At 57.0% G+C, this 26,424-nt stretch overlaps 1 protein-coding gene across 1 annotated transcript in view; it reads right to left on the bottom strand.

Annotated features, from left to right (window-relative positions):
• LOC113934196 (ficolin-2-like) overlaps positions 1–26,062 on the bottom strand; it is a 33,563-nt gene extending 7,501 nt beyond the window's left edge. Inside the window, 4 exon segments of the mRNA XM_035723738.1 lie at positions 20,018–20,147; positions 21,447–21,538; positions 24,876–25,008; positions 25,954–26,062. Of these exon segments, the coding sequence (XP_035579631.1) occupies positions 20,018–20,147; positions 21,447–21,538; positions 24,876–25,008; positions 25,954–26,062 (464 nt within the window).
• Positions 26,063–26,424: the final 362 nt, after the last annotated feature.

The following is a 26,424-nucleotide window of genomic DNA, read 5'->3' as shown; positions in this document are numbered from 1 at the left end:
ATGAATCCTAGCTGTGTGAGAATTGTATTCTAAGTGAAGAATGTCTGCCTCTCAGCACCTCTGGCCATCCTTCCACTGCCCTCTGCCCCCAGGAGAAGCCCCCTACCCCCACCCCCACCCCCATTCTGGTGTGGCCCCCACTGCGTCCCTGCTGCCTGCGTCTCCTGTCTCTCATCCCCTGCGGTTTCTAGCAGTCTGTCTGGGGGTGATTTTCCTTCTGTTTCCCTTGCATGGGCTTCACGGAGTTCTTCGATCTGGAGATTCATGCTGTTGGTTGAATGTAGACATTTGGGGCGAACATTTCTTCATATATTCTTCTGCCCCATTCCCCCTCTCTGCTTTTGGCAGCACCTATACTCTTCTTGCCATTCCGCTTGGTACCTTCCCATTAATTAAGGTTTTGTTCACTTTTTACAAAGCCTTGTCTTCCACGTTTCGGTTTGGGTAAAGCAACATGTTTTCAGAGTTGTAGTGTCCATTCGATGATGTTTTGTATTTCAGAGATGACAATTTTTTAGTTCTAATATTTACCGTTGGTCCATTTCATAAAGTTTCCTTATCTCCTTTAAAATCCCTCACTTCTTCAGCCACGACATCCATCTTTTCTTATATATTATATGACATTTATCTACTTATTCTGTAGTCTGTGTCTATAAATTCCAACATCTGAAGCATCATTCAGTTGTTTCTATTGACTTTTCCCTCTTGGTCATGGGTCACATTTTCCTTCTCTTGAGTGTCTAGGAAACCTTGATTCTATGCGAGACATTGTGGACACGCTGTTGCAGAGACTCAGGACTCTGTGCTCTTTCTCAGAAGAGAGGCGAGCTCTGTGCTGGCAGCTCTGGGCCCAGGTTTGTGAGGTTGGCCCTCTTCTGTCCCTAACCCTAGGGGATAACATTGGTCCTCGGATATCATCCTTTTACTCAAGGGTTCGGTCTCCTGGGGTTTCAACAGAAAGCCTGACATGGTCATCAGATCCATCGAAATGACCACACTTGAACTCAAGGAGCCTCCGGGCACGGGGGAGTGCTGGTGTCTCTGCTCAGCTGTGCCCGTGGCTCCCCTCAGCGGTCAGCCACGGACAGGGGAGGCTGGCGTGACCAGCTTTGGGGGCTTCCCCACGTGGCTTCCTTGGTTTCAGGATTTCCCAGCTCATGCCCCTGCTCTGTAGCCTGGATCTCTGACTCCAAGTCCCTAGCCTGCTAAGACAGCCTCCTTCTGCCGGAGCAAGCTCCCCCTGCCTCACAGGGACCAGGGATCGCCCTCAGGGGAAAGTCGGGGGGATGGCACATTTATCCCACATGGCTCCCTTCCTTCTCTATGGCTTACCCCACATCCAGTTTCTGCTTTTTGTCACTCAGCACTGCCTTTAAATAGTTTGTGTTTTCACAGATACTCTAGAACTTATTGCTTCTATTGGCAGGAGAGTTGATACAATATAAGCTATCTTTCAGTTTTCAGACGCTAGGAGTCTGAAGCATGGGTTTTCTAAGCTCTTTGTTCCTGAAGAGGTGGCCTTTGAGAAGAGAACTGAAAGCCATGAGTCAGATACGCCGCATTTCAGGTCGCGTTGTACAGAAGGGGGAAGAGAACTCAGTGGATCTGAAGGAGCAAGGTGTCACGATAAAGGAGCAGGTCATCAGTCGGAGCCAGGGTGGGGGTGCTGGCTAATGCGGGAAACCTGGGACCCACTCCCACACTGAACGGGACAAACTTTCCACGTGACTCTGATACAGGCTCAAGAGTGAGAGCCATGGGCCAACACTTTCCAGGGACTGCCAGGCCCTGCCTCCATAGGCTTTCCTTGAGTGTGATGGAGAAGTGCCCTCTCGATGCCCATGACCAGTCCTTCTTCCCGAACTTCAAATCTCTCACTTCATGTGGCCCTAGAAGCCCCCGACATCGAGCCCCAGATCCACACTCTCTGTGGCCTCTATGAGCCTCCCTCTCCTTAAATGTGGGCTAGACGGTGGACTTGCCTCCAACTAAGAGAACATAGCAAAGTTGATGGGTTGTTACTTCTATGATTAGACTACAGAAGATTGTGCTTCCATCTGGCTAGCCGATTTTCATCCTTGCTGGTTTTGATGACGCACTGCCATGTTGGAAAAGCCCCATGCAAGGCCCCAAGAGGCCTCCGGCCAGCTGTCCGTGAAGACCTGGGGCCCTCAGTCCGATGGCCCTCAAGGAAACGAGTCTTGCCAACGATGGGAGCAAGCTCAGCAGATCTCTCCCTGGTCAGGTCCCCGGATGAGACATTGGCCAGGGCCAGCACCGTGCCTGCCATTTTGTGAGGCCCCACAGTGAGGATCCATGTGAGCTGTGTCCAGATGCCTGACCACAGGCATGTGACCTAATATGGGAGTGTTGTTTTGAATCTCTAAGTTTGGGGGTAGATTGATGTAGTAATAAATATACAAATGGTGAAAGTGGTTTCTTAGTCCATCGCTCCAGAAACTGGAGTCTTCTAAATACACTAAGGTGTTCTCCGTGTAGTGCTTCCTACTTTTAAAATGATTCTGAGAAATCCAAAAGGGAAAGTCGGATCCTTGAACCAGAGCTCATGTCAGTTCCCATCATCCGCCCGTGAACTGGACTTCTCCCAAACCGTTGTGATAGCATTTGTCAATGTGGGAAGGAAAAAGAAAAAGGCAGGATGTTTGGTGCATGTGGCTTTTGTTGAAGTATTTACTCCTGGGAGATGGCTGGAAAGTGGTATTTTCTTGCCTGGGGCGCAAGACCAGACCCCAGCGCCTGCAGAGGCTGGTGGGTAGCACGGCGGTTTGGGGGCAGCAAAGGCACGTGTGCAGCTCTCCTGTGCGTGGAAGGGGGGCTGCAGGGAGAGGGCCCCTGGCAGCCACGGATCTTGTCACCCCTTCTGCGGGGACCCTCGGGTTGTTTTCCATTGAAATCAACCTCATGATAAAGTCTCATTTGTGAGATCGTTGGATCAGACTAGAAGATTCCTTTTTCATGCTCCACACAGCTTTCGTTAGGTTAGAAATAGCTAAAGCTCTTGCAACCTCCTCGTGCATTATGTTTTATATATTGAGTCTATTATCTGTTGCCTAGGTATTTCTATTGTATCCATATATATAAGCTGTATATAACTTTATGCATAGACATGTCTGACTTTATTCAGAGTGATGTCTTGGATCCCACTGGTTAGTTTTTAGCAGGTAAGTTCATTGCAGATACTGGCTCGGCCCACTTTGTGCTGTGAAGGGTGCCGTGGGGGTTCTGAGGTGGGGAGGGGTGCCGAGGGCAGATCTTGGGGCAGGCCCGGAGAGGGGGCTCCACCTACAGAAGTCTGGGTGGGTGGGATGAACATGGCTGTACCTGCAGGGGTCCAAGCCCCCTGCCAATTGCAGCGCCTGTGGGTTCCAGCCCCTCGCACGCCCGGGGCGTCTGGTTTAGAAGGTCTAGGGCTCCACATAGAATCTGCATCTCTAGGAAGTGCTGCAGGCGATTTCAACAGACAGGCAAAGTTAGAGGAGCCGTCGGTGAGCAGACATCCGTGGACATCACCAGAGGACCCACGTGTCCCCACACCCAGTAGTGGCGGCCTCAGACTGGGCCATTTCCTCCTGTAACCGTGCATTGTCCCCTGCCTGATGGGCCGTTTGTGAAACCCGCCTCCTCTGCCCTCGGCCCCTTCTCCATTCAAGGACACAGGCAGCCTGTCTTAGGATCTGAGGGACCTCCGGGGTGTCCCATCTCACAGATGGGCCGACGGAGGCTCCGAGTGCTGTGCATTGGTGGCATCTGAGTCTGGGTCACGGAGACAGCTGTCCTCACTCTGTTCTCTGGGCACGCCGCGGCCGTGTCTCTGCGTGCCAACGGGTGCCCGCACCTGCACGTGGTACTGGGGGTCTTGTCCCCGAGCCGGCGTCCTCCCTGTGCCCCTTGTTCCGCTCACTGCCCAACTCTCTTGGCAAGCCCTGCGACTCCATGTTGGAAATATCCAGACTGTGACCATTGTCGGCATGTCCCCGCGCGGTCACCGGTCACCTGCGTGACTGTGGACACTGGCTCTGTCCTAACACGGCTCCCAGAGCGAGTGGGCCGAACACGGGTCCTGCCACATCACACATCACGTACACGCACCCGCACGCCACACACATGCACACGCCGCACACAGGCGCCCATTTTCTCTCACTTTACCCTGTTTTGTCTATGCTCAGAAAAAAAGTACACCTCGATCCCCTATGCATTTTACGTTTCCTGAGCACTTGTGCTCCCGACAGGCTTCCTGCTCTTCTGTCTGCTTCCGAGTGTTTCCACCGGAACGAGAGCTCCGTGCAGGCGGGACTCTGCCTCTCCTGCCCCAGACCCCGGCCCACGGCCGGCCATCAGTAAACTGCACATTCTCCAGACGGATGTAAGAAGGTTTGCGGTAGAACCTCTTGGGGGCAAGAGGGGGGGTTTGGGGCAAGGACGAGGGGCGGGTGGCGGGGGCAGCGTGCTTCCTGCAGAAGTCCCTTCCCAGAAGGAAAGCCCCTGGGAGCGGGCGCTGCCCCTCTTCCCCGCCCCCAGGAGACGTGGGGGCTCTCCCGGGATATCAGCAGGCTCCCAGCCCTCCTGGGCCCCGGCTGCGCAGGCCGGCTCTGCCGGCAGGTGTGTCCCCGCCCATGCACATAGGTGACCCCCCTATTGTCCAAATGGAGGCACTGCCCCAAGACAGGCTGTGACCAGCCACAGCTCTTGGAGGCCAAGGGCCCTGGCAGGTACGGAGGGACCCACGTCCCGACGCCGGGGGCCCTGGAGCCCAGCTCTGCCGCCACAGAGGCCTCTTGCCGGGCTGGTCCTCACACATTCCTCCCTCCGCCTCGTGACAGCAGTCCTGGGATAAGGCAACTCAGGACACTTTTCAAAATGGGGAACTTGAACAGTTTCCAGGTCCAGACCATGACCGATGACCTGCTTGCTCCTTCCCGGCGACAGGTGTTTCCCCTGGCCTGGCAAGAGCGGACACAGCCCTCCGGGAATGCTAACAGGAAAGGACTGCTCTCACCCAGCTCCCGTGGGTCCACGCACAGACGGGGCTCCCAAGACGGGGGTTGCGTGTCCACAGGGTCATGGTCCCAGAGTGGATCTGTCTCCCTCAAGAAGCAATTCTTTGTTCACGGGGGAAGTACCCTGGCTTTGTGTCACACAGACCTAGGTCTGCTGTCTCTGCAGCTGTCTGTCCGGCTGTCTGTCTGATGTGGCGCAGCTGGCCCAGCTTCTAGGCTTTTAAGTCTTTCCTTTTATGGCAACTGCCCCTCCATCGCCTTATCTGATTTTTGGCTCTTAGGGTCACTGCCCTTTCATTGCACTTTACAGATGTTAATCATGTGTCGGTGTGAGATGCTGCAAACATCTTCCCTCATCAGCTCTCCACTAACTTTGCCCTGGTACGTTTTCTGAGCTTACAATTTTTGCTTTCAATGTTTCCTGCGTCCTAAGCCCCAAAGATCCGCGCCTGCATCTCGTTGGCTATCCTTCTTCCTCTTCCTTCTGTACCTGGTCCTTCCTTCCATGTAATGCTCCTTGCCATGTAAGCCCCTCGCCCACGGGGATTCGTGATGATTCTCACAATCCTGTGCCAGTTTCCACAACCATATGCCAACGCTGGCTTTTCCCCTTTGGCCGTGTGGTGCTCCCTTCAGGGTGTCAGATCCCTTGTATGGGTGGTCAGCCGTGACCCTGAGCTCTTGGCTGCAGCCCGTGGCGTGGGGCCAGCGCCATGTGACATTTGCTTCCCATCCTTGTGGGATGTCTTCCTCTCTTGTAGGACAAATCCATCCTCTTCGGTCTTCTTTTGTAAAGTTGAGACAGCCATTCATGGCCCTTCATCCCTGCAGGTAAGGCTTAGACCCCCTTGGAGTCCCACAAAACTTTCCATGGGGATTGCCGTGAATTCGTGGGTTAATTTGGAGACAGTTGCCATCATTATAACACGAGGAGGCTTTCCTATTTATTCAGATCAGCTGCTACCTCTCACATCGGAGTTTTAAATTCTTGGTTAGATTCATTCCTATGTGCTTTATAGCTTCTGTTCCTACTATGAATGGCACCTGTTGAAAAATTATATTTTCTAATTGATCATTACTGGGGAAAATAAGTGGCATATTGCCTTTCGTAGATCCAATTCATACATGGACATACCCAGTACATCTGTTGCGTCTACTGACCTTTTTTCTAGGTAAGTTACTGCCTCAGATAGACTTCAGTGACTCACTAAAACTGGAGCTGACAAAAACCAGTTCGCTTTTTCCCTAGAATGGGAACTCCTTCTTTGCGTGCACACTCACGTGCACAGCCACGCACACACGGGCATGTGCACACCCATGCACAAACCACCAAGCCCTGTCCTCTCCTGCAGAGCCCTGTGGGTCCGGGTTCCATCCGCTGTGCACACCGGGCGCTCAGTTCTGGCTGGGGAAATACGGCGCCTGGTACTAAAGGAATACATCTGCCTGGCATTTCTTCCTTCCAGCCCCGGGAAATTGTGTCTTTTCTCTTCCCTGAGTGGCGAGGTGTGGGGGCCTACCAAGTGTGAAAGGCAGGAGCAGACCCAGTCCCCGGGCCCTGATGGCGGACGTCTCTGGAGGACAGGCATCCCTCTGCCAGATAAGCTCTCTCCTCTGGGCTGTGGCGCCACGAGGCGGGCTGTGGCGCCACGAGGCCGCCTGGGGCCAGGGCAAGGCCAGGAGACAAACCTGAGCTCCGGCCCTAGCTTCAGGTGCATCTGCGGCCTCAGGGACACCCCTGTCCTCAGAGCCTCAGTTTCCCCGTTTGCAGCGAGGCATTTGCACCAGTTTTCCTTTCTGACCCTGGTTTGCTGAAGCCGGAACCTCCGCCTTGCCCCACCTGCAGGCCCCACGCCCTGACCCCGGGGTCGCTGGACCTGCTCCAGCAGAGCCCTGCTCCATGTGCGGCTCTGTTTCTATTACTTGAGCCTTGTGGGCGGATGACAGTCCCCCAGCTGAGGTGAGGAGCCTGTTTGGGGTAAAAGTTCCCCAGATCTGTAGGAACTGGGGGCCGTGAAAACTGTCCTTGCTCACAGTGCTTTGTCTCCACACTTGAGGCAAAACGGAGCAACAAGATTGCTTTGGGCCAGGAACGAGAAACAGGCAGGTGCCTTTAGACACAGCCACAGCTCCTGGAACACAGAGCCACCACGTGACCCCACAACTCCACTCCGAGGCATCCGTGTCCCCGGGAGACCTGGGAACGCATCCACATAGAACTCGGATGCCCGTGGTCACGGCGGCACTATTCACCACAGCCAAAGGCGGAAACAGCCCAAGTGTGTGTGAGTTCACGAATGAATAAAGCAACTGTGGCCTATCCATACAACGGGCTAGTATCCGAGCATAGGAAGGCATGAAGGGCTGACGCCCTGCTGCGTGGGTGAGCTTGACAACGTGAAGCTTCCAGAACATGCAAGGCCATAGAGACAGCAAATCTGCAGGTGGGAGGAGGCTGGGGGGAGCCGGGCAGCGAGGGGACAGCCAAGGGCATGGGGTTTCTTTTGAGGTGATGATAGTGATCTCAACCTGAGCGTGGGGATGGTCTGAGGATGCCAGCAAGCGTGGGACTGTGCGCAGGGGGATTCAGGGAGCGTGCATTAGATCTCAGTAAGGTCATGCAGAGCTGGGAAGAGGGGCATATGGGGACTCTGCTGTCCAGAGCCTTAGACATGGGGGTTGAGCCCGAAGACCTGGAAGGGAGGGTTTCTCTGCCACTGCGGGGTGGCGCAGAGTCCCCGCTTTCGGTGCAGCCCAGCTTACCGGGCTTCCCGTTGCTCATCCCATTTCTGGCTCCGTCAGCCTCTCCTTGGCCAGGATGGGACCCCCACGCTGGCTACGGCCCAGGCCTACCTCTCTCCGAGGTGCTTAGCAGCCCGTGGGCGAGTGGGTGGTAGGAGCGTGCTGTGGGGCAGGCTATGGAGGGGAGAGAACCGGGCGGAGGTCAGGTCAGCCGGGCAGAGGCAGGAGCATTTGCCCGGGCAGGAGGCAGCCCCCAGCCTGCGCCCCTTTAATTTCCCCAAGATAATGTCGCTGGCACAGAGTACCTGCCAGGCACCCGAAGACAGATGACCACTGTTAGCCGGGTAATAGTTTATGTCAGAGTAAATTGGAATTTATATCTCAGGAGGCAGATAATCCCCGTTAGAACTCTCTGGTGTCCCTGGGGCTGGAGGGGTTTGCACGGCGCTGCTCACTGAAGCCACAAAGACAGCCCTCCACGGAGGAGCCCTGATACCTGCGTCGTCCCATTTTAATGTCTTAATCGAGTCTGCAAGCCCCAGAATGCTGCAGAGAAAACAAATCTCACAGCCCCCCCCGCCCCCGCCCCGCCGATTTGTACAGGATAGAGGTCATTTTCACCTTCTGGAAACTAGGGGAAAACAAGCGGAAGCAGGAGGATTTGCTCTGTTCCGTTTTGTCTTCTGTGGCGCTTGTTTAGTTTTGTGTGTATTTTTAAAGCTTATGAAGGGACGAGAAAAGTCCGGGAGTGCGTTCTCACCTAAGCTAAACTACTTTGTGAAATCCCCAATCCTGCCCCTGCTTTTTGTTCCCAGGGATCAGGACACCGACCCGATTTGCTCTTGATTTAACACGCTGACAAGCGGCTGCCGGCTTGCTGGCATGGTGGCGAGTCTGGCCTGGGACTGTCACATATACGGTGCATGAAACAGGCAGCAGAGAGACCAAATCCATGTTGAGCACACGTATTACCGGCCCTGGGGCTCTGTTCCTGGAGCTGTTGTGCACACATATTTGCTCTGCGTGAATGAATGGGCTGAGGCTGCCCACGACATGTGTTTACTGAGGTGGATTTCATTTGTAAACTTGCATGAGGACAGGACTAACCTTGCTGAAGGGTGCTGCGGTGCGGGGGTGGGGGGAGCATAGCAAGCGATCCAGGATACACGTTGCTGCGGGAAAGTGCTGGGAATTATTTATTGCACACTGATTCCTTCTCTGTGGCCTCCGTGGCCTCCTGTGCATCCCGGGCAGTCACTGGTGGAGCAGGTTCTTCGCCTGGTGGAGAGGGGCTCAGGGCTAGAGGCTTTGGTGGGACCGAGAGACCCTTGCCAGGGTCACTGATGAGTCACCACCTTCCCACCCTGTGACCGGGGAGGCAAGGGAGAATAGGACCCAGCAACCCACTGAAAACTCCCAGGGAAGCCTCTGAATGGCTGGCCACTAGCCAATTGTCATGAGGGAGGGAAACGGGGGCGGAGCTGACGGGTCCCACTCACCCCTCCTGCCTGGGACTGTCCCTGTGTCAGCGGTGGGAGATCCCTGTCCCAGAAAACCCTTTGGTCCCGGGCAAACCAGATGGCTGGTCACTCAAAGCGCAGAAATCCATCTAGAAATTTCCAAACCCCATGAGGGTGTTGGATGAGCCAGCTGTTAGGTTTCTCAAGCCCTTCATCTGGGCAATTTCCCCACTAAGTATTTTAAGAGGGGACGTTGCAAAAGGGACAGGAAACAAGAACCAGGACAAGGTCAGAGTGCGGCCTGTGGGGTTTTCTTCAGAAGAAGGCAAATCCCTGAGTCACCTGTGGTTCCGCTGGAAACCACAGCTGGGAGCCCTGCACCCACCCAGCGTGGCCTTGCACCCACTCAGGCGTTCGGGAAGCTGAGTCACACACACTTCGGTCTCAGCTGCAACCTTCTCTCCACTCCCGCAAGTCCTCCTAAGACAAGCCATTGAAGGGGTCATAACAGCTCCTGGTCCTGACGGGCTCCATCCTGGGTCCGGGGCCCGTCTAGACATCGGGATATTCTACGTTGCCTTCCCTTCAGGACAGAGACCCGAGCAGCCCCCTAGCGGCCCCATGAGCCACACAGACAGCCAGGAGAGGGCTTCGCAGCCCAGAGCTCTGTGGCGTGCCCATGGCAGGAGTGGCCCTGGGGCCTCGGGTCACCTGGGCGTGCTTCTGACCCGGGGGCTGGCGGGCTGTGGAGTGGACGGCACAGGGCTGGTAGCGCCATCCGCGTGCACGTTCCAACCGTCTTTTATGGGAAGCACATCCAAGTAGGTGACATGCGCTGAGCACTGACTGGCTGGGCACCAATACGCTACCATCTTTCTTCAGCATCCCAACCCGGTGGGGAGGGAATACCTGATCTGCCATTAACATTTGAAGAGCCTGAGGCCGGCCGGCACAAATCACAGAGCCAGCTGCCGCCAGAGGAGGGGCATGGGATCTGGGCTCGGCAAGGGGAAGCTTCCTGCCTTTTCCAGGGTGCGGCCACTGACCCCGGATGTCCCCCCAACCAGCATCCAGAAGTCTCATGGGGTGCTCCCCCTGTGAGGCTCAGACTTCAAGTTAGTTTTGTTTCCTCTGATTAAATCTCTCTGGTTTAGCTTAGCTGAAAGGATGCAAAAGATTACCTGATCAAAATAATTGACACTCTTGTAAAGGTGATGAGCTTCACCCTTCAGGGAGGGGTCCCCCTTGCTTAACTGCTTGAATCAGGGCACCTCCCTGGCTCTAGGCATACACCCCTGCCCTTGTGCTCCGCCCCCCCACGCCCCAAACTCAGGCCAAAGGCTACAGGAGGGCAGTGTGCAAGGTGCATTTGGGATTCTGGAATGTTGCCAGGCCCCGCCCTCCAACTCAACCTGGTTTGGTTTTGGTGGTGCAGGTGGGCGTGCCCCCGGACGGCCCTCCATGGGTTCCCTCCCTGCTCTCTTGTGGGTGGGCTGCTGGGGGCAGGCACGTGGGTTGCACTCTGCCGCCCTGCAATTGACAATGGATGGATGTGATCCGAGCAGGAACCAGACTGCGACAAGCCAGGGTGGCTGGCCGGGTCCGCTCAGCATCTCGCTGCCCTGCTCTGTGGCTGCAAAGCCAAACCTCGGGCTTCTCCACCTGTCAAATGTCTGCGCAGGCCCAGAGAGGTCTGCTTTGGCTTTTCACCACTGCTCTGGGGCAGGAAGGGCAGGGCCTGGTCTTGCTCACAGAAAGGCAGCATTGAGCGCTCAGCTCTGCCGCAAGGCAGTTGAGGAGGAGGAAGGGATGTTGCTATGGAGACCCACCAAGGCTGGACGCTCACTGTTGAGAGTCACTGCTCACTTTTTAAGCAGGTCCTGTTATTATCCCCACTTTCCAGGGAACAACACCGAGGCTCTGTTCCAGGAGGCTATCTGCCATCACCACCAAGAACGGGGTCACCCTGGAGCTCCTGGCCCCACAGTTGGAACTGGTTATGCAACTTGCTTCTCTGGGCATTTCTCTTGCCAGGTCCTATCTGATCTTTGAGACTAGTTCAAATGTCCCCTTTCATATAAACCAGATGACAGGACATCTGGTTTGGAGACAGAAAGGGGTCCCTGCATGGGGTAACAGATGGCGAAGGACACCCGCTGTCCAGGTAAACAGAGGTGCATGGACCCTTCTTATCTACGGAGCATGTGGAGGGCACTCGCTCACTTGTGAATGGCATTCAGAATTTAAGGACTTTGACCCACGTTTACCTATGATAAGCCCTCAGAAAGGAAAAAGTGGGTGCCCAGTGCCTACCACATCAGGAAAGGTCCACAGGGCAAGTCTCTGCCCCCAAGACTCTGCCATGACCAGGGTCTTATCCCCAGAAACTAGCTGGAGGGAGTCAGCTAGAACTCAATGCAGGGAACAAATCTGGGAGTGTCCACGCTCACTCCCGACCCCTTCTGGAAGTCTCCCTGTGGGGCCAAGGACACTTCCAGCCAGCCTGGGTGCAAATAGGATCAATCCCATTTTTAGAACCACAAACGAAGAGCCATTTCTGTCTCTCCCTGGTCTGCCCTCAGAACCCGCGAGGCCCGTCTCCAGATCCGAGGCTGCTTCTGTTCTTTCTCATGTGAAAATGCTTCCAGAGCTTTTCTGCTGCTGCAAAGGAGAGCTTTGATTCTCGGTGGAGAATCTGCCGCGCAGGCTCGGCACAGAAGCAGGGGGAACATCGTTCTGCCGACTAGGTAATTGAGTCCCCGCACAGTTATGGAACATGCATTATATGATGATTAATCCCTGGGATGGTGAGGATATTTTTCATTTTCACAGCTCTCCTGGGTTGCTCATTAATCATCTCAGGCCCCGGGGATGGGAGTGCTGGCTCTTTTCCCAAGAGCAGGGAAACTGAGTCAGCCTGCCCCCACCCGTGTGCCCTCGGTACGGAGCGAAGACAGCCCCAGTTGGGCACGCTCTGGGGGGTGTCTTGTCCACGTCGTACCACCTGCTTCTCCAGCTCCACCAGGCGCAAATGCAGGAATCAATAAAAATGTAATTTTAAATGAAAAGAAAGCCACCCAGCTCTGCTGGGTGCAGGGCTGCCACCGAGGGCTCCTTCGGTTCGCTTTTGTTGGTGGTTTTCTCTGGTACCTGCACATTTTCAGCTCGCAGACTCCCTCGGAGAGCTGACGGTCTCCCCATTTTCTCAGCGAGCGGCTGAGAGCGAGGTGCTCTTTGCTCTCCGGCACCGATGCTTCCCTATCCAATTGGGACAAACTGCTATAAATACAAAAGCACATCTTGTTTTGCATTCAACTTCTTGTGAAAGTTTGAGGCTGTAAATAATATTCTCTCGGTGCTCAAGACAGAATTATTATTATTTTCCCACACTCTTGGAATGGGTGATAAATTACACATCTCTTTCGCTCCCCCACCCACAGCTGACACGGCTGGTGGAGCTGACGACTCTGCACCTGCCACGGAAGGGGACTAAAAGGGGTCACGTGTCATGCCGGCGGCACCTGTGCAGGGCTGGGGCAGCGCGTCCTGAACCTGGCTTCTCTTTGAGGTTTCCTTCGGGCAGTCTTCCAGTAATAAAGGGTCGATCCTCAGAGCCCAGAGGTCGTGTGTTACCCACGCTGGTCATTTTACACAGGGGGACCCTGAGACAGAGAGGAGCTTTTTGGAATGAGCCTCTCTTCTCCTCAGACACTGTTCTCCACCAGTCTGCCTGGGGTCAGGCCCGTAACCTGCGCCCCGCTCCTCCACCGCCCCGGGAGGCTTCACACAGATCCTGGGAAGTGGTGTTTCGTCTGGGGGTGCTGGGGGGCAGGAGCTGCGGCTGTCCCAGGGTCCTTCCTGGGGCAAGCAGAGGCCGCAGGAGGCGTGGATAGAAAGTGCCCACTGGGGCAGATCCGCTGGCCTGGCTCATGCCTTGCTGCAGGATCTCAAGCGACTTCTGGGAGTCTCAGGGTCCAGGCCTGTAAGTGAGGGATGGTGACCGCTGGGCATCAGCGGGCCCCGGGAGGGCTCAGTGAGGTGCCTGGTGCATGAGGCCCTGGGCGGAGGAGCAGGTCTGCCTGACGGCCACCTCCCTCTCCCGTGGCAGCAAAGCCGGTGCCCCCCGGGCATTCCTGCCCAGGCTGAGGGTTGTGTGCTGAAAGCAGCAAAGACATGGAGGGACCCTGAGGTCTCTGCCCCACATAAAGCCTGTGGGTGCTCCTCCTGTAATGGTCCCAGAGCATCCCCATGGGGCCGTCAGGAGGCTGACCAGGAGTGACCCGCTCCAGGCCTCCCAGGGGGCAGGGCTGGCCGGGGAGCTTCTGCCTCTGCCTCCGTCCCAACCCCCAGGGGCCTGGCTGTCCTGTCCTGCCCCCTGGCCTGGCCTTGCCCAGGTGGTCCGTGGCCAGGTTGGTGGAGGGCCCGTCCTGCCCTCCACTCCCTGGGGCTGCCCAGAGGGAATGAGTCCCCTGCTCGGATCCTCAGTGGGCCTGGGTGCCCAGATGATCCTTCCAAATGGGCACACGGAGTTGGGCTGGTGAAGCACTTTGGCTTCCTGAGGCCTGGGCAGGAGCCAGGACAGAGGACTTTGTCTAACAGAAGAAATAAATGGAATATGTGAAGCTGTTTTTCCCTCGGAACAGTCCCCCCTCTGCAAGCGAGCTCAGCGGGGCCTCTCCCAGCCGCCCTGGCTGTGGTCTCTCCTGGAACAGCCTCTGTCTGGGCTTCGCGTCTCCTGCTCGTGGGCTATCAGCTGCCCAGGGGAGGAAGGAGCAGAGCCGTGAGCAGCCCTGTGCCCCACATCCCCTTGGACAACAGCTGGATTCAGGCCACGGCGTTTGGTTTCAGAAATGTGTTCCCAGGGCTCCCGGCTGAGCCACAGTGTGGCATGGATGGAAGCGCGTCCCCCAAAGGTGTGCTGAACCCTTCTGCCCGTTCTGGAGGAATGACAGGCTTTGTGTGCCAGTGGGGACGCAAGAGGGACAGTAACATGTATGTGTCGTCTCACTCAGGCTATGACTCTGTGGGCTGTGACCCCTTTTAGAGAAGAGGAAACTGAGGCCCAGAGGCATAAGAGGAGTTAGAGGGGCTGAGGCCTCCACTTCGCCCCCAAGGCTGAGCTCACCCCACTTCTGTACAGTTCCTTCCTTTGGATACTGGGTGCCTCTGGGCCTGGGCTTGGAACGCGTCCCTGGCCAGCGCCACCCTCCCAGGCTCCCCTTGAGAGATGCAGAGCCCCCCCGGGTGGGAGCAAGCGCATCATCCGTGTCCCCATGGCAGGCGGTGCTTGAACTGCCTGCAAACCATGGGCCGATGGTGAGTGGCCGGGGAGAAGCAGTGAGCCCTCAGCTGTCCTACCTTTTGTCACCAGATGGCCTCACTCTGCCCTTGCCCTTGTAAGATCTGACCCTGGACCTCAAAGAACATGGAGACCCTCTTATACAAATGGGGAAAGCGAGGCACAGGGTGAGAAAGGGGTTGATCCAGGCCGCCTGGCTGGATGCAGGTGGGCTGGAGTCCTGAGCTCCCGGTTTCTGCCAGGAGCCTCTGGATCCATAGCCTGGGCAGGAAAGCTACTAGAGGGTGGAGGGCGCAGGGCCCAGGGTGGGGAAAGCTCCCCGCCAGCACCTCTGCACACCGCCCCCCCCCTCGCCCCCTGGATGTGCTGACCAGAGCCCTGGCCCGTCCCTAATTTACAAGACACGCTAACGAGGCTCCTGCACGGACCCGGTGTGCGTCAGAAGCCTGGGGTCACGGGTGACTCGGGTGAACCTGGGTCTGGGAACAGCCTCCCAGCAGGCCTGGCAGGGGCGTGGGGGGCAGGACAGGTACACAGCTCTGCTGACGGTCCTAAAAAGTGTGCAGGCTCACCACGACTGTCCGTCTCCCTGCTCAGAGCCTCCGCTTCCCAAATGGGCCTCCAGGCCCCAGTGTGGGCCCTCTCCCTACTCTGGCCAGGAGGACCCTTCAGGTGTCCCGAACGCCACCACTGGGGGACTGTGAAAGTGTGGCCAGACAGCTTTTTGGGGACACGAGCTGTGGCTCTGTGGCCGTGGCTGGGCGGGCAGGAGCAGGGTGCCTTGTGGTGTCTGGCTTTGGCCATGCTGAGGAGAGGCAGCGGGTCAGGCGGGGGCACCATAGTGTTGCACACCCAGAGTCCCCTGGGAGCACCTCCTGGTCTGCGGCAGCACGGGCATCCCCAGCGGGTCTGGATTCCCCTGAAGACAGCCCTTTGTTCTGAGACTTAGCCTCCTTTGGGGCGTTGAAATGTCCTTGCTGAATGAGGACGATTTGGAGATTCTGCCTGAGGCCCCTTCCTGGCCCCGAGTTTAAGTCAGCTCCACAGCGTGGAGGCGCTGGGTGCTGTTGGGGGTCAGAAACGGAAATAAATGTGGTCCCCCCTGGACTACCAGACCCCTCGGAGAGCTGGTCCCGGGGACGGTGACCCGGCTGCACCCAGGACCCCCACCCTCCATGGGGGGAGATGGCGCACACGCACAAAAGCACAAAGGCGCACCTGCGCTCACCCCCGTGCACACATATGCACACAGGCTCACTGACACACTCACCCATGCTCATAGACACCCGCACACACTCTCCTACCTGTGGCCCCGTGCACCTTGCCCTCCTGGGCGCCGTCAGGCTCGTGGGAGCCTCCCTGCTAGTCCAGGTGCCGCCAGGGTATGGCCCACGGTTCCTTCATACCAGGCGGTGCCACTTGCTTGGGCGTGACACTTAGTGCTCCCTGAGCCTGGCCAGCCCCTGCCTCGCCTCCAGCCAGGGGATGTAGGTCCTCCTGCTACGGGGCGCGGGGGGCGACCGGCGGTGTCGCCCATGGTGACAACTACCCCGTGTTTGCAGCTTTCGAATGCTCTGCCACGCCCAGCCGCTCCCTCGCCCTCGCCAGCCCCGTGGGGGCCTGCAGGCCCGGGGGTCCAGGACTGGCCTGATGGACGAGGAGTGTGGCCTCGGGAAGGAAGAAGGGAATGAAGTGCTCTGAGCCCTGGTCAGCCGCCTGCGTGCATCCCAATCCCGGGGTGGATTTCTCAATTTCAGATGCCAGAGCACCACCTGAAAGCCCCCGGCCCAGGGTCTGTGGGGCAGGACCAGCAGAGCAGAAGGCTTTGTCTCCCTCGGAATGTGCTACCAGACCCTTCCCGCCTCACGGCACCCAGGGGCATCCTTGGGTCCACACTGCCCAGTGCAGCCCCCATGATCACCTGCGGCTGAGCCCGGTTTCTCAGGGAGCTCAGGGCCCGGCCAGGCTGTTGTGGGCCTGCCGCCAGGTCTGACAGATCCCTCCCCATGAGATTCAGCACAGGGCTGGAAAAATAGCTCTTCTCCCGCCCCGGCAGGTGTAGTGCTAGGGCCTTCTTCCTCACCACCTGAGGCTGTCCTGCTGCATGATGCCTTCCACTGGTTGCTCGGCCAGTGGGATGGACAGGGTGGCTTCACAGAGGAGGACAGAGGCGTCCATGAAGGTCATGGGCAGCAAGCCACAGAGCCACGCTCAGGCTCAGGCCGGTTGGCCACCAGCTCCACCATGCCTGCCCTGAACTCCTCCCCACAAAGGCAGCTACGGGACTCACGTCTCACCCCGAGTGCTCCCCCCGGGGACTTGGTCACCTCCATCAGCTGCTGGGGACACCCAGGGTCGCACCCCTGCATTGTCCTTGCCGTTCCTTCTCAGCCGGACTCCAGGGCAGACCGCGGCTCCTCCTGTTGCCTGGCTGCGGCTGGCGAGCATCTGCTAGACCCCTGCGGGGCTCGGGGCCGCGCCTCCGCCGACCCCCTGCACTGCACTGCTGCAGGTGTCCCTCACCACCGTCGGCCTGAGCTTGCCCGTGACCCCCTTGTGCAGGTGGGACGGGAGAGTCTGGCAGACTGACAGGCTGGGTTCACCCCGTGGCCTCCCGCTCCCAGCATCTCACCCTGGGGCAGAAGGGCCGGGAGGCGCTGCATGAGCCTTAGACAGCTGCATGAGGGAAACGGCCTCCCTGAGCTGGTGTGCGTCTTGGACCCCAGCCCTCCTCATCCCTGCGTCCCCATGGGTACAGGGGACATGGTTTCCACTCGCATCTTCCTGATACCTGATGATACTGAGCGAGCCTCTTCGTACGTGCTTGTTGCCTATTTATGTCTATTACTTACCGAAATGTCGCTTCAAATCCTCTGCCCTTTAAACAACTGGGTTCTTGGGCGCCTGGGTGGCTCAGTTGGTTAAGCGACTGCCTTCGGCTCAGGTCATGATCCTGGAGTCCCGGGATCGAGTCCCGCATCGGGCTCCCTGCTCAGCGGGGAGTCTGCTTCTCCCTCTGACCCTCTTCCCTCTCGTGCTCTCTATCTCTCATTCTCTCTCTCAAATAAATAAATAAAATCTTTAAAAAAAATAAACAACTGGGTTCTTTCATTTTTAAAATTATTATTGGGTAGCAAGAGCTCCTTGCATATTCTAGATACAAGCCCCTGGTCCAGCATACGTGCATATCTCCTCCTGTTCTGTCAATGGCCGTTTCATGTCTGTGTCCTCTGATGTGCAAAAGTTTTTCAATTTTAATCAAGTCTGATGATCTATTTTTCCTTCTGTTCCTTGTGCTTTCCATGTCACGGGAAAGGAAGCACTGCCTGATCCAAGGTCATGAAGATGCACGCGGACGTCTTCTGAGATTCTTGGGCTTTGGCTCTCACAGTTGGGTCTTATTACATGTTGACTTGCGTCCTCACGTCGGGATCGTTCTGTACGTGGGTGTGGACGTCCAGCAGAGCCAGCCACGTGTTTCTTCCCCCACGGAAGTGCCCAGTTCCCTTTCTGGAGGTCCACTGAGCACAAACGTGAGGGCTGGTTTCCAGACTCCCAACTCTACTCCAGCTGTCTACACGTGCACCCATCCCTCGCGGTCTTTACTGCAGGTCCTGAAACCGGGGGATAGGAGTCCCCCAACATGCTTCTTCTTCATGATTGTTTTGGTTCTTGTGGATTCCTTACATTTCCTCGTGAATTTTAGGTTTGGCTTGTTTGTTTCCACACACACACACACACACACACACAAAACCAGCCAAGATTTTGATAGGGATCATACTGAATCTATAGATGAATTTGAGGAGTATTGCCATCCTAATAGTGAATCTTTCCCTGTTGAGAACGTGGAATATCTTCCCACTTATTTACATGTTATTCAATTTTTGTCAGTAATATCTTACAGTTTCCGGGGTAGTCTTGCACTCGTTTTGCTAACTTTACAATAGGTATTGTATTCTTTTAAATGCTATTGTAAATGGAATCTTTTCGTTTTCATTTTTGATTGTTCACTACGAGTGTATAGAAATAGAATTGATTTTTGTGTATCATTCTTGTATCCTACCTTGTCGCTGAACGCCTCATCAGGTGTGAGTTTTTAGCGGCATGTCAGTGTGGATTTTTGGGGATTTCCTGTTGACAAGATTGTGCCACCTAAAAACGGACTCAGTTTTACTTTTTCCTTTCCTGGCTTGATGCCTTTCATTTCTTTTTCTTGCTTAAACTCTTTAGCTGAACCTCTCGTGCAGCGTTGTCTTGTTCCTTGTTTTAGGGGAAGCGTGTCCAGTCTCTCCCCATTAAGCATGACGTCCGCTGGGGCACTGTGCTGATTTTTAAGTGGTGCCCTGGTCTGTCAGCTGAGCTCTTTGAGACCAGGAGCCTCCCAAATCCTCTGTTCTTCCTCTGCTCCTTCGCACTAACCCACCACCCTCCTCTGTCCTTACTTCTTCAAGATTTTGAACAAAACCCACCAGCAGCATCCTACACGACTTTCAATCCTTCCCTTAAGCTGGGCCTCAGGACCAAGCCTGAGGGCGTAGAGCCTATGTCCGCAAGCAGAACCATCGGCGGCCAGTAACTGGGGTGCTCCTCGGAGGAGTGGGGAGCACCCCACAGACGCCACAATGGGCACTCAGACACCTTTGTCCCTTGAACTTGGAGCTGTCACAAGCCCTTCAGGAGCGCACTGTTGGACAGATGGATGGGTGGATACAGACAGAGCGTGCTTTCGGATTTAACAACCATCAAGTGTCAGGAGGGAGAAACGGAAGTCTGGGAGCAACAGGGACCCTGGCAGTTTTTGTTAAAATTCATGCAAAGTTTCATGCCATGTGTTTCTTCCCCCACGGAAGTGCCCGGTTCCCTTTCTGGAGGCCCACTGTCAAGGACTAGTTATTGAGTTCCTGTTATGCTCTAGGCACTGGGGTGGGGGGGGGCAAGAACAGAGGGGAGAGAAGCCCATCCCTTCACCGTGGAAGCCCCGGTGAGGGCTGGGGTCTGAACCCGATCAGGGTGAGGTGAGCCAGACGGCTGGTGCTACCCGGGGCCCCCGCTGCGTGTCCCTGCCGCGGAGCACCTGCACACGGACCGCGGAGCAGAGGAGAGGCGGCTGGCGGAGTGAGGGTAGAGGGTCTGTGCTGGGTCGTCCACGCTCTGATGTGATGCTGGTCCGGGGACTGGGGTAGGGTCTGCACCCGAGGGAAGGCTGGAGGCAACAGAGTCCTGAGGGCTGGCTCTGGAAGCGACCGTGTCAGAGGGAGGTGGGGATTAAACTTGGTTCATTACGCATACTCACATGTTCTCTCCTGTCAGCCTGGCCCTTAAACAAATCTCCGGATTCATACGGAACCATTAGTGACGAGGGTGTCCTCGGGAGCATAATAATGAATGAGAATGGATTCTGGACGCAGCAGTAAGGAGAGCCTTCCTGGTGCCACTGGCCTGTGTGGCAGCTGGGGCTGACCCACAGGTGTGGCACCTGCAGGATGACTGCCCCCCACCTGCGGGGACCCTGGAGACGGGCCGTGTGCTCTCTCCACGGGCAAACCCCGCGCTCCAGCACACCCCCCTGCAGCCCCCGCCGACCCTGAGACCAGAAGTCCTCCCCGTTCCGGGTCCCACCTTCTCCACCTGCCAGAGGGGGCTGCAGAAACACTTTCCGCGACCTTTCCTGAAAACTTTCCCCTTAAAATTTCAAAGAACCAACAGGAATGACAAAGTCCTCCCAGTTTCCCTTGAACGGGAATTGGGTTAAAACCTTTAAACGAGGCTGCACTAAGCCTTTCCATCTGTGCGTGTGTATCTGTGTGTGTAACTGCATATGTGTGCCTATGTGTGTGAGTGCATGCACACACGTGTGCCCTGGGCACCAAGCCTTGCCCTCGTGGTGTTGCTTTGCTGAGATGAGCTACCCCAGGGCACCTTCTCTTCTGAATACAGGGGCTCAGTCTGTGCTTTCTGAAGGGCAGAGCCAATTTCTGTGACTTTCATGGGGTGTCCTTGTGTGATTCTTTCAGTGGGAAGTCTGATTGGCCCCAGACATTGTCAGCGTCCTCCTGGTGACTGCTGCATGCACAGAGACCTTCTCTCTCATCCTCCGGCACTAGGAGAACAGGGCTTCACTATACAGGGACGAGGTCTGTGCAAGCCTTTAATCAGAGAAGCAGAGCCACCAGGGGGTGTATTTAAAGGCTTTATTGTAAGAATTCGCCCTTAGGCGGTTGTGGGAGCTGGCTACACAGGCTACGGGAGGCTCTCCCTTCCGTCTGCTGGTGGGGCCTGAAGCCAGCAGGGGCAGCCCGTAAGCTCTGGGCACAGGCAGAGCTCAGGAGGAGGTGCAGAGCCTGTGGAACAATAGGGCAGGTACCAGGGCTGCCACCCGGGCCCACAGGCGGGCCAGCGTCCAAATGACGGCGTGCCCAGCCTTCCCAGCACAAGAGGAACATGGCCACGGCCGCCGGCCTCCCAGTCCCACGCACGGCTACTCTGGGGCTCAGGCCCCCCCAGGGCGTGCAGCTCAGGGCACTGCGGGCCTCCCCTTGTCAGCCAGCGTCCACGTAAAGCTCACGTAGACAGACTTAATGCCCAAATAAATAGCAAAATCCAGGCTTCTGCCTAATGTGAGGCGCTCTCCTCCCTGAAACTGGAAGCACAGGGGCACAGAGTCCTTTTACCCATGTTGGGTGATGTTCATTCCTGCTTGCAGCTGAGCCACACTCCCCTTTTGAGATCCTGTGGCTTCGGTACCAAGTGCATTAGGAATCTATTACCCCTAAACACAGAGGCTTGAGCAACGCACCGGACTGCCTCACAGTTTCTGTGGCTGGGAACCCCGTGGGGCCAGGCTGGGCGGGCGCTGCAGGGAGGCGTCAGCCAGGCTGCGGTTTCATCTGAAGGCTGGAGGGCAAGGGTCCTCCCTCACCCACTCACAGGGCTGCCGGCCTGAGCGGTCGGGCTCCTGCTGCACGGACTTCTTTGCAGGGCTGCCGGGAACATGGCACCCATGTCTCTCAGCACGGGGGCTGCAGGAGACAGGGCAAGAGAGAGGGGGGCCAGCAAGCAGAAGTCATGGCCTCTCTGCAGCCCGATGGTGAAGTGCTAACCCCCCCTTTTGCCATGCTCCATCCTTCATTAGCAGGGAGCCAGGAGTGCAGCTCACACCCAAGGAGAGGGGTTCAGAGGCCGTGAGCACCAGTAGGAGGGGTCATCCTGCAGGCTCCCACCACGCAGAGCACACAGTTAGCTATTGGTAGCCCAGGTGAAGCTAGGCGCAGGGAAGTGGGAGCCTGGCATGGAAGGGCACCTGATGTGCGTGTGGGCTGCGTCTGAACACTCGTGACCACCACACCTCGCTGTCCGCTTCGCCCTGGCCTTTACAACCCCCGTGTCCATTCTCATTCCGTAGCCCCGTCCCTCGACGCACCTTAGCTGGGTGTGGCTCCTTGCCTGATGGGTGACTCCAACCTTGCTCCCGATGTGTCTGAACCATCACAGACTGCTCGTGTGTTGGGCGGCTGCTGTTTTCCGTTCCGTAAGCAGAAGGTGGAGGTGCTTGTAAACATCTCCAAACACAGATTCCTCAGAGCTGGGTGGTTGAACTTCTCAGGCCCCACGTGCTACCCTGGATGCGACCCCAGCCCCAGGCTGCCCCAGGGGATCTCGGATCTGGGTCAACAGAAAAGATCTGGACCGCGGCCACCCTGCCATGCAGCCCCTCCCTGTAGGGCCAATCCTGGGAAGTTTCCCTCCTGCAGGTTTGGGGGAAGCATCATGGGGCACCTCTGGCTCCGTGTGAGGGGTCCCGTGCCCACCCTGGGCCGCGCTATGGTTCTGACCGCTGTTTGGTCCTTGGTCCCTTCCTTTAACAGATATGGATTCAGTGCTGATTTCTGAGGGCAAGGGTGGCCGAGATAGGCCGGGTGGCCGAGTGATGGAGCTGCCCTCCACGAGGAGAAGGACAATGTGCCCTTAAGCACTTATGATACAAGTCCACTTTGGAGCGGACACCGCTGAGAGTGTGGGGCCTTTGTCCAGCACGTGGAACAAAATATGCCAAGGCTGGAGGTGGGAGGGCTGGGGCAGCATCATACAAGCCTGGAACCTTCCCAGTGCTGGGCGAGGAGCGGGGTGGGGCCCCTGCCCTCCGTGGGGCCAGCCCTGGAGCATCCTCTGCGATGCTCATCCACCAGCACGGGCTGGGCTGGGGCCTGGGGAATCAGCTGCGTGGCCAGCGTGTGCAAATCTGAGGCAGATGGCCCAAAGGCCACTGGTGGGGACACCCGGGCAAAGACTGCAGGGCTCTCAAGAGGGAACGTGGCCCCCTCCCAGCCAGGCCCAGGCTGGGATCTAGCCGACTTGGGTTCCTTGGGTAGAGGTGAGAAGCGGGTGGGAGGGAGACACCCTGACCCTCCAGGTGCCCCTGTTTGTGGTGTGGCCCTGGAAAGAGAGCTGGAAAGAGCAGCTCCACTATTTCCCAGTGGCTCTGAGAACCCAAGGAGAAGGGCCACGCTAACCACGCAGCCCATAAAGAACCAACACGTCCCTCCCCTGTCAGCCGGGGTCTTTGGGACGTGCAGGGAGAGATGATTAAGGCGCGTGTAGCTGCAGGATTGGTATTCCCACCTGGGAAGCTGGGGTTCTAATTAGTGATTTTCCCAGAGCCACGCTGAACAGACAAGGGCACAGCGAACTTCCTCCGCCAGGCGCGGTGACATAGCCTGTTTGCCCGCACACGCAGGGCTTCTGCCGAAGCTGTGGGGAGGAGCAAACATGAGCCAAGGGCTCGGCTAGCACGAAGGCCAGCGTCTGCTGTTGGCCCGCCGACAAGGGGGCACGTGGACCTTTGCCCCGGGTTCCGCTCACATCATCCCACACCTCAACCTGCCCATGGCCTTGGAAATCGCAGCTTAAATGGCTTTTCCAGCAGAAGCTCATAGCCAGTGCAGTGACAGCCGCCCAGAAGCTGCCTCGAGCATCAGAAAGACCTCCCTGACCTTCTGGAAGCCAGAGGACTCGGTGGGTGAAGAGCCAGCTGCCGCCGCCACCCGACGCCAGGGAGGGGAGGGTCCTTGCAGGCCGGCACCCCTCGACTGGGCATCCAGGGCCCCGTGGCTGAGCTGCCCATCCCGTCCCAATGTCACCTTGTACTTACACCATGGAACTTTCCAGTCAGCCCACCTTGAGACTAACTCCCCCAACCTGGTAGCTTTAAGGGGGCAGGTTAGGCCCAGAGAGGCTGTGACGGGCTCATGCAGGAGCTGGTGGCCGAGAAGAGATCAGGACCCAGGCTCCTGGTCCTCTGTCCAGAGCTCTTCCCGAAGCTCCAGCAAAGATGCTAATGATCTCCAGCACTCACCAACAAAGACAGCAAGTAGCTTTCTTCAAGAGGACTTCTTTGTAACATTTAAAAAGTCCAAAGTTCATGCCATCCCGGAGCCTCCTGGATGCAGGCTCGAATGTCCTGAGGACGCAGCCCTCGTTTCTGCCGAGGCTCTGGGGTTTCCACCGGGAGGCTGGCCTCTCAGCCCCAGCTGGTCCACACTCTGGCTGCTGCCGCTCCCAAGGGCTGCCTGGCCTCCTGGCCTCCCTTCCCTTCACCCATAATTGCACCGGGGTGAACGAGGCCGTGCCTGGGCACTGACCTCCCTAGTTGGGCTGCAGGCACAAGGACAGGTCTCGGATGTTTGTCTGTCTCTGCACCTCCCAGGGTCCTCGGCACACAGGATGGATCCCGTCAGCTCCGGTGCACTTTGTAGGGGCCCATGGCTTTTGGCCGGAAGCTGGAAGGAAAGGGAAGCTCACCGGGTATGGAGTTTCAGTCATGCCCGATGACGAAGTTCTAACGGTCAGGCACACCACTGTGTGTGCTAACACAGCACCTACGGTTTACAGTGTGTGTTGTGCCCTTCCAAATGTGTCCTTATCGAACTCACACCACACGCACGCACACGCAAAAGCACACAAGGACGTTTTGGGGGGGTGCCGGGTATGCTTGGTACCTTGCTTGTGATGGCGTTAAGCATATGTCCAAATTCATCAAGATGCTTTCATTATGTGCACGCAATTTCTATGTATCGATTAAACCTCGTTGAAGCTAAAAATTTGAAAAAGGAGTGGAAGTCTGTGATGGTCTCCAGCAGCGTTTGCAGACCCCCTCGAAGGGGCGGGGGGTGGAATGGCTTCCGGTCGCCGTCACAGTGACACCGGGGCCCCTTTGGGGGCTGGCGTGCGTGCGTGACCCACTCAGGAACCCGTCTGCCCCCAGACGCCCTCGCGACTCCCCCAGGAGGCTCAGATGCCGGCATGTCGCTAAGATTCCTGTGTGCTCTTGCTCAGAAGCATGAGACGGGTGTGCCCTACCTGCTCCTGGGCGTAGAGTCCTTTCCGGAGGCTTCCAGGTAGGAGGAAGATTGTGGGTGCACCCCCAGGGTGACTTTACCATAAACAGGAAGCTGGCTCTCCCATCCAGGGCCATAAACCTCAACTGAGTTTTCTGAAGGCCACAGAGGCGAATAAATGCCCTTACAGAGCCTCTCCAGCATCGTGCTCGGGACAGGAAGGCGATGAGCCTATTTGAGACCCGGAAGGAAACGCCTCCCCTGTAAAGGCTTTCCATGGGGTGATGCCTTCTGCCCCTGCTACATCCAGCCAGGAGGCCACCATCACCCATCTGAGACTGGGCTCCATCCTGTCTGTCCCTTGAAATCAGAAGCCTGTGTTGGAGTCCTGGCTCAGCACAGCCGTTGACATTTCCAGACCTCACTTTTCTGCTCTGTGTAATGGGCACATGAGCTGGGCATCTTCCACTGGGGGGAGGTGGGGTGGGAAGGACGGCCACACTGGCCGGCTGTGGGTGGGGCCCTGAGCCCATCTCTTTCTACATCTGGGGTATGGTTGTCATTCCCACGCGGATGGGAAAACTGAGGCCCAGAGGGACCGAGTCACCCCTGATTGTGCAGAAAGTGGCTGTGCTCAGATTCTGCCCACACCTCTTTAACCCCGAAGCATGAAGGTAATTGTTAGAGCGAACAGGCTCACGAACCCGAGGGTGCTCGCCCGCACACACACGTGCGCACATCAGCGTGCACCGTTTCCCTATAATGAGCACATCATGGCCATAACTTCTCTCCAAGTTGCTTGACAGAAAAAGAACTCTGCGAGGGAGGTTCTGCTTGCTGAGAAATTACTCCAAATGGGGAATAATTGGCTATCCAGCGCCAAGTACTAGTAGCACGTTGACACATGCTGACAAGTCAGAGGTGCAGAAATAAAACCATTGAAATTGAGATCCAGGATGGCTCATGAGGGCACATCTACAGGATTTTAGACAAAATAAGGATCTTGGGTGCGAGCTTTAGCTTTTGAGGTCGGGGCTGCGGTGGGGAGCTCCTGGGGTCCTCAGAGGCACCCGGCCTCCGCCCCCGTGAAGGCCTTCCACCTGCCGCGGCCAGGCGGCCGGCCAGCACCATCCAGGAGCATTCTGCGTTGGACCGCTCGCGGCCGTGACGGAGCGCCGCTGACAGGCGGCTCGAACCACAGAAACCCATTGGCCCCCCGGTCCCGGAGGCTGGGCGTCCGCGGCCAGGGTGCTGGCAGGTGTTCTGCCCTCGAGGCCCCCCTCCACGCCTCGCGCACGCCGTCCTGCCCCTGTGCCCTCACGTGGCCGTCCCTCTGTGCGTCTGCCTTGTACTTTCCCCTTTTTACAAGGACACCGGTTCCACTGGGTGAGGCCCATTCTAACGGCCTCATTTGAACTTGGTCCCCTCTGCAGAGATTCTGCCTCTAAACACAGTCCGGTTCTGAGGCTCTGAATCCTGGGCTAGGATTCTGCGGGGCGGGGGGACCCAGGCCCCAACATTTACCTTGGCCACGCCTTTGCTCACTCATCTTTGTTTTCCCTCGTTCACAC

Source organism: Zalophus californianus, chromosome 13 (genome assembly GCF_009762305.2).
Source record: "Zalophus californianus isolate mZalCal1 chromosome 13, mZalCal1.pri.v2, whole genome shotgun sequence".
Lineage (NCBI taxonomy): Eukaryota > Metazoa > Chordata > Mammalia > Carnivora > Otariidae > Zalophus > Zalophus californianus.
This window is presented reverse-complemented; position numbering and strand designations above follow the sequence as displayed.